General features: G+C 38.0%; 1 protein-coding gene across 7 annotated transcripts in view; it reads right to left on the bottom strand.

Moving 5' to 3' along the window:
* Positions 1-737: 737 nt before the first annotated feature.
* The window catches only part of STIM2 (stromal interaction molecule 2), a 161332-nt gene continuing 153584 nt past the window's right edge, over positions 738-8485 (bottom strand). For 4 of the 7 annotated variants that reach the window (XM_055111261.2, XM_034958404.3, XM_034958401.3 and 1 more), the window contains 2 exons: positions 6942-7215; positions 738-2407 (listed from right to left, as the gene is read on the bottom strand). In XM_055111261.2, the coding sequence (XP_054967236.1) occupies positions 1930-2407; positions 6942-7215 (752 nt within the window). In that variant the 3' untranslated portion in view covers positions 738-1929. Of the gene's footprint in view, positions 2408-3857; positions 5531-6941; positions 7216-8485 lie in introns of those variants that run through there. The other 3 variants (XM_034958405.3, XM_055111260.2, XM_034958403.3) reach the window with 3 other exon arrangements.

The following is an 8485-nucleotide window of genomic DNA, read 5'->3' as shown; positions in this document are numbered from 1 at the left end:
CTATTCATCCAACTGCAAAGTTCTCATTCCTTTTGCAATTTTCAAAGGGAAGAACTACTCCTGTCTCGTTATAAGAAAAAGAAGGATAAGGTTTTCCCTTCACTCTGAATGAATACTCCAGAACCCTTTTCAGTTCTTTATGCACAACGTTTCCCCTCTTCAACAGCTTTCAACCCTGTGTTCCTCAACCTTACCTCTCAGGTTATCTTACCTTATCATTAGTGCAAAACGCTATGTTCATTTCAATCCGTTTTTGCCCTTACAGAACTCAATCTATTAAGTATATAAATATCAGCCAATATAAATACCATTCAAGTTTTTAACAATAGTAATAGAATAAACAATCACAATTTATAGGAGACATCAGGAAATTGTTCATATTCTTACTAAAGCATTTCTTTAAAGCAAATCTCAAAAGAAACTTCTGGTTTATCAATTAGCATTTTCACCTAAATAGCACTGGGTTAGACATATATTTTAGCCATAATGCTGAAAAAGCATTCTAACTAAAATGTATCAGTTGTTCATCCAAACATCCATCTGCATTGCAGTAACCAAATCACTTATGATTGCATATTTTTAAAGTGGTATAAGCAGAAACTCCCTAGATGTTAACATACTTTGTTGCTATATGGAACTTAACTCTCTACTGTTTTTTTAACAACAAAAGCTACCCTTATACAACCCACCAATTTAATGAACACCATACTTTATAAATTAATACAACACAATCTAAATGCACCATAAATTTATATTTGTTAATCTTGATATTAGAACATTTTTACATTTCAAACTACATAAAAATATAACAATATAAAATAGAAATTTGTTGACAACTTACGTCCAAAACATCACTATTTCTTATATTGCAACTAAGCAACAAGACAGCTTACACAGCTCTCCAGAAAACATACAGTGTTTTTTGTGGAGTGTTATCAACAAAAATCAGAACAATCCCACACAATAATGTCTCCAATTTATTATCTTTTCCACAGTACACATTTTTCACAAACCGTAAATCCTTTGCAGTTATTCAAAGTGTGTAAACAATTGCCTGAATCCCCATATCCCCCCACCTCGGCTTAAGGTTGTGAATGTTTTAAGTCCTTCAATCAAGTTTCAACTCTTCCACTTGCATAAGGAATCAAGAGGCTTCTCTCTTTAAATTATGTGTGTTTTATCATACAGCCTGCAATGCAGTAAATCACAGTGAAAGCCCTGGGGAAAACAAAACAACATGATCTTTACAGCGGGACTTGAAACTTCACAATAGTAAATGCAGTTCAAGAAGCTTCCCATAATAAAAGCGTGGGTTTTCATTTCCAGAAATCAAGTCAATTAGAAACCCTAGGTTCTACTTAAAAACCCATTTTGATCTAAAAGTGAAAACAGTCCCCTATCCATAGTCATTTTATAAACTCTATACAGTTTCACTTGCAGAGATTTTTTTTTTTCCAGTCTGGAAAACAGTAGTGCAATTAGTTTTATTTCTTTTAAGTTATATAGTCCAGGATGTAAATAGCTCTGTGGAAAGATAAGAAGATGCTCTGGTAAACAAGAAATTTTTGCAAGCCCATGCTGGCTTACGAGTCCATTAAAGCTTGTAAGTCCATAGTGGCTTTCAACAAAATGTTGCATATACATCACTGAGAACAAAGCAGAAATAAATAGGCAGAAATGACTGTAAACTGTCTCATTTCAATGATTTTTCAGTAATAACTGGCTTGATGAATTGATTATATATATAGTCACTTAAATAAGCAGACAGTAGACAGTTGCCCTTCTGGATGTTCCACTATGGCATCAGGCCTGGAAAGCCCCAATGGAGTTACATTCCTAAAATTAAACCAAAAAAAAGGTGGGGAGTGGAGGGTGGGGGATAATAGTTTACAGATGCCACTTGAACATGATTCCATCAAGTCAGCCAGTTCACTTAGATTTCTTCTTAAAAAGGCTTTTGATTTTTGATGGCTTTTTGCTTTTCTCTCCATTATGACAAAGGTCATGTGGGATGCTGCTTATTCTGGCAACACTTGGGGCTTCCTGAACTGGTTTACTGTCGTTGCCAGCTGAGGAACATGATGTGTGGCGAGGTTTAGGCACCGGGATGCCACTGGAAAGCTGGTTCATGCTACAGGATTTCTCCAAAATGCCATTGTACACTTTGCTTGCAGGACTGAAGATCATACTCTTAGTTTCTGTCAGACCTACACAGTCGGGAGAACCCCAAGACACATCCACAGTTACAGGTGAATCCCCTCGGGAGGAATCCTCTAGGGACACCTCATCTCTTGATATCTTTCGCGGAGATAATGTTTGGTATATCTCGAGGCTTAAAGGAGGAGACTGTTTCCTTCCAATGGAAGAATTTAAGGAGTCACATTCTGAAGCTGTGTCTGGCACTTCCCTGAATGAAACACAAACAAAGGTACAAATTTTAAATCAGTATGTTCTTAAGAGTACTAGCAGACATTCTAACTAAAACAACTTTCATTGCTTTCTGAAATTTAAAAGAGGGAAATGATATGATTCTATATACATTTCAGCAAAATTAGAACATTACTTCTTTAAATAATATGGCTTCTCAAAACTCAATGCTGGATTTTTAACATAAACCATAATAAAGAAATCTTACAAACTACAGACAATATAAGGTACACCTCCTTTTTGTCAAATAAATTAAAATGTTAAATTTTACGGGTGATTCAGCTATCATCTCAGCTACTTTTATGTTTTGTTTCAATACTATTTTTCTTTCTAAATCAGAGTTAACGCTATTTTAAAAGATGAATTTTAGTCACTGCCTCTCCCTTTGTCATTAACTTGATGAACTATAGCTTTGTTAGGAAGGAAGAAATATACATGAAAGGAATTACACTAAAATATAAGTTCTACCAAATTTAAAAGGGGGGCAGGGAATCGAGGCACATCAGAGTATGGCAGTGGAGGGGAGGGGCAAACATATGATGCTATTTTTAAAAAAAACAGACATTCAGTAAATTCTCACAGCATTCTTACTTTTGAATGTTTTCCTCCTTTTCTCCACAGTGGAAAAATAAATTTTGTAACCCCAAAACCAACATATAGTAAATGCCATCACCCATTCCTTCAAATCTCTCTCAAATCCACCATTCCTTATTATGTCCCCTGCTCCCATCCTTCCTCTGCAACAGCCAGGAACTCAACTAAATGATTGCAACGGCTTCCTAATCGGTCTTCCTGCTTTCATTCTCATTCTTCCCTCCCAGCTACTTCTCTACACAGCCATTAAAGTGATTTTTAAAAACTCAAGCAAAACATATCATTCACTTACTCGAAACTTCCCAGTGCTTTCTCTCATACTCAGAGTAAGATCCAAAGTCCTTGTCAAAGCGTACCAGGCCGTGTACATGTGGTCCCTGGCTGTCTCCAACTGCACACTCCCTTGTGTTCCTGTAACATGCCAACCTCGAGACCCCTCAGGGCCCTGCATTTGCTGTTCCCTCTGCTTGGTGTTATCTACTCTCCATCTCCACGTGGCTTACTTCTCCAGGGTACGCAGGTTACTGCTGCCTACCCTAACCACCTTGTCTGAAACAGCATTCTCTTTCCTTTTACCTGTCTTTGTTTGCAACCCCAAAACTTACCAAAACCTAAAATGATATTTTATATTAACTTGTTTATAGGCAGAATCCCAGAAAAAAAGAAATAAATAAGGACAAGGAGCCTTATTAACTTCTGTCTTCTCTGCACTAGAAGAGTGGCAAGCTTATGGTAGGTACTTCATAAAAATGTGTTGGATGAATGAATGGAAGGGTGGGTGAATGAATGAATGAACAGAGTGAGATATTAAAGAACAGGGATCACATCTTACTCACTTTTTTTTTTGAGAGCTTTACTACTTAGTCTCATTCACTTTTGCACGCACCGAGCCCAAGGTGAATATTGTTCACTCCATGAAAGGAAATGATTGAGAAATGAAAGGGAGAGTCAAGGTAAAAAGTGGCAAAAGAAATACAGTGTGAGAAGGGAACAGAGCTGAAGGCAGAACAGAAAGGCAAGAGCACATATGATTATAACCCAGCAGCTGGAACTAGGCCAGGTCCTTGTCTCACTTGTCTTGGCAGCTCATGTTATAGGCAAATGCACCTCTCATAGCAAGGACTAAATTCGTATTTACAAAATGAATAAACTAAATGATCTCTTACCTTAGATGGCCTATGATTAATATCATTTTCATGTTACTGATGTACACATTTACTGGAGGTCTGGCACTTAATTTTGATGAATATTCTATGTTAATACCACATTTTAGATACATATTAAGATTGCTGAATTTAGTCATTTCTATGTACTTTACTCACATATGTCTATGAAGATCGTCTTTACTGCACTACAAGCTCTCGAAAGGTACAAAATCCCCTAAATAACGACCTAATGGTTTCACATAATACACCTACGTGTGCTGCATAATTCTCAAATGCTTTTATAATTCAATAATGGGTAGTGCTAACAGAAAGCAAGAAGCAGTTCAGATATGAGGAAATGATCAGACTCAGAAATCAATCATTGATAGAGGCATTTCTGCAAAGCCTTTTTTTGGAATGGCTGTCCATTAATTGAACAGAATATATCACTGTTCCCTGAAGCTGTTCAGCTTCCAAAGTCAGAAGCTGATTCAGTTATAATTTTATGAATATTTTCTCTTCTGTTATGTGGCTTTGCTGCGTTGTGTGTGAAATTCTAAGCTAGGCTAAAAATATTTTTAAAACTAGCCTCTAAACTCTAAACAATGTGTGAAAAGAATACTGATTTAAGTCAGGAGACTTGGGTTCCTAAGATGGTCCTACCATTAATCAGTTGTAAAAGCCTCAGTAAATCACTTGATCTCTTGAGGTCTCAATTTTCCTATCTGTTAAAGTAAGAAAATTTGATTAATCACTAATGTTACCTTCTAGTTCTAACATTTGAATTGCGTAATGACAATAATCCAAAGTGTTGCTTCTTCTGCATAACTAATCTGACTTGGATAATAAGACATAATACAAGCTCAAATTTTATTTTCTTGCAGAGTACATACTCTTTGGAATGTTGAACTATCTGTACCACTTATGCTATTTTTTTCTATTTCTTTTTTTCCCCAGAGTGACATGGAGTTGAATTCACATGTAAGAAAACTCAAAATGAGGTTTAAATGAGCATATATGTGCATAAGGCATAGAACATTCCAACAGAGCAAGACTCCGTCTCACAAAAAAAAAAGAAAAATCAGTAAATATTCAACATTATTATTTTGTAAGGATTCTGGTGGTTCAATAGAGGAGAGACTGAAAATGAAGAGGAAGAAAAGTTTTCCAAATTCAAATTATTCTCTTATTTATGAGAGCTAGCTACGAAACTTTGACATTGCTATTGAAATGAGAACTGAACGTTCCATCAATGCAGGAAGTTTTATTAGACAGTGCAGCTCTCGAGTTTTCCTTCTGATTTCCAGAAACCACACAAGACCAGTTCTGTCAGTAAAGGCATCTTGCTGGTGACTATGATCATACTGCAAAGACAGACGAAAAGCTAGTCATAAAGTGTTAACCAAGCAAAGTCGCATCAGATTCTCCAACTGCAATGAAGATATAAAGCCTGCATTATCTCCTTAGGAATATGCTGCACTGATCACTTGCAAATCATAAAATTTTCTTTTACTACTAGATAATTATGAATGAAAAATGATTATTGATGATAATGTCACCTAAAGAGTCACATGATAAAGAGTGTAGACCACTCCCTTTTGCTTCTCATAGAAGAGGGTAAAGCCTTTGGGGACACATAGCTACTCAGTGGCAATACCTGAAACTAACACTCAATACCATACTGCTTTTAAAGAGGAATGTGGTTTAAGAACAGAGCTCCTCAAGTTAAGAGTTTCATGGAGCACTGATGTCATTAAGTTGGACTGAAATACGCTGCTGCTATGCCCATTTTGTTAAGTTACTAATTTACTTTTCTAAGTTCCTGACATTTTCTTAAACCTTTGGCATATGATACTGCTTATGTGTTAGCAAGTACCAGCACATAACAGAATAAATCATTAAGTGACAACAAATATTTTTAAGTCAGTCATATCCGATATTTCTTCGTGTTCAAGTATATTCAAGCTCATGCTTTTCCATTTTACATATAAAATTGTTCATGACAAGTTTATGCTCTGAGATCTGAGTCAACTGTGTCCAGTGACCTCTAAGCAGTTACATCTCAAAATATCTACCTACATGTCTGTGGTAGGCAGAATTCTAAGATGGCTCCCAAATTCCCAGCCCCTGGTGTACACACACCTTCTTCCAGTTTTCCAATCAAACATAAAAATAGATGCTGCTGTAAAGGGATTCTGAAGATAAAATTAAGGCCCCAAACTAGTTGATGTTAATATAGAGAGATTATTATCCAGGGGAGCCTTTTACATTTTAGTCTAGAGATCAGAGAGACGGAAGTTGGAGACTCAAAGCAAAGGAGGAATCTACAGCAGAGAAATTCTCTATTGCTGGCTTTGAAGATGGAGATCCTGTGGCAAGGAATAGTGGACAGCCTCCAGGACCTGAGAGCAGCCGCCATGCAGCTGACAGAAAGCACAGACACGGGGACCTCCGTCCTGGAGCCACAGGAAATGAAGTTCGCCACAACCACATGAACTTTGAGAACTGCAAGCTCCAGATGAGAATGCAGCCTGGCCAACACCAAGATTTTAGCCTTGTAAGGCCCTGAGCAAAAACCCCAGTCACACCAGGCTTGGAATTCTGATGTACAGAACTAAGAGCTAAAAAATGGGTGATGTCTGAGGCTGCAAAGTCTGTGGTACCTTGATATGTAGCAACAGAAAATGGAAACATGCACCACTCCTCCCACCCCCTCCTCACACCTTACCCCCAACCCAGCCCCAACATGCCCTGTAGATTATCCACTGCCAATACCATTGCTTTTCAGCAGAGAAGTAAATGGCCTCTTCCTCCTCTTCATTCCGATAAAGCGCAGGGCAACTTGACACTGAGAGGATATCTGGATCAGGGGAAGGCAAGGAGTGTGGTGTGTGTTGGGGGTGGTGAGGGTGCCGAGGGTGTGACGGGTGGGGGGCGTGTGGAGCAAGCTGAGCTCGCTGAGGCTGAGGCGAGGACGGCACAATGCTGCGGCGTGAACGGCACAGGCTGCTGCTTCTGGCTAATGATCCAGGAGGTTTAGCCATGGTCCCTGAAAAACACCAAGAAAGAAACATGCTCATGAAGTCCAGGGTTCCCTTTACAGTCACCACAAATACATACACACAAGAGAACTGATGTCACTAATATGTCACTGTTTCATCTCCCTTTATTGAAGTTACTGTACAGTTATTACCATTCTCTACTACCTACACTAGGAAAGTTAAGAAATAGAAACAAAAAAAAAACAGGTTTAAAAAACAAACAGAAGTGAACATAAACATGAGGTTTTAACAGAAAATCTAAATGTACTAACCAAAAAGGCTTAAAAATTTACCTAAGACAACAAATCTTTAAATTTAAAAACCTGTATTGTATCACAAATTTTTTATGACTGTTAACATAAAGAAAGGACAACAGAATAAAGCAGGCTGCAATGGTATCTCTTGAAATATCACAAGTTCTTTGAACTCAATCAGTTTTAAATCAAGGAAATCACTTAACTACTGTATGCACAGTCTCACAGCTGGTTAGGCAGAGTTCAGAGCAAAACTTGTTTCTTGAACACCCACTACTGTGGAACTAAACAGAAGTCTTAGATCCAACTATTTCTGCTACCAGTCTCAGTCAAGACTCATGCAGGTGGGTAAACAAACTTCCCCTACATCTTCAATGTCCTCACTAAATGGGCATTCCATTTCTTACTGTTAACTGAACGAACATAACTCACCTAATAACAACCTTCTCAAGCTGAAGCTATTCGCTCCTGCATGGTTCAGATGCTATAGCATCAGAACAAAAGGTGGGTGGCTTCGCTCCCCAGTACTGTCTGCACACCCTTACTTCTACATCCTTTTATACAAATGCATTCCTGCTGAAGCGAACACTATTAAGGGACATGACTGAATCTTCCACCTCCACTTCACTAGTCACTTCCTGGACATTCTCTCTCTTACTGGTCCTTACAACCCATCATCAGCACGGGCAACTTCACTTGTAAGATTAGGCTTTGGGCCCACGTTAGGTATTGGATTAATGAGTCAGTGCTCTGGATAAAAGCCTGGACCTATAAGGGCTACATTCCTCAGTGAAAGGGTAAAATTCTAACCAATGAGCAAGCAGATTTATTTTATTTCAAGATCTCTAAATATAGCCATTTTAAAGGGCTTCTGTGAAAAACTCAATACTCTGAGCCTACATCTCATATTAGATTGGAGTGCAAGTTCATACTACCAGAGGGTCTATGAAACTGTATTCCAAAGAGTTAACATAAAAAACTGCTCCCAACTTGGTGATATCCTTGAAACTACTGCCAGAAGCAA

Source organism: Pan paniscus, chromosome 3, assembly GCF_029289425.2.
Source record: "Pan paniscus chromosome 3, NHGRI_mPanPan1-v2.0_pri, whole genome shotgun sequence".
Lineage (NCBI taxonomy): Eukaryota > Metazoa > Chordata > Mammalia > Primates > Hominidae > Pan > Pan paniscus.
The sequence above is the reverse complement of the archived record's forward strand: the minus strand, read 5'-3'. Positions and strand labels throughout refer to the sequence as shown.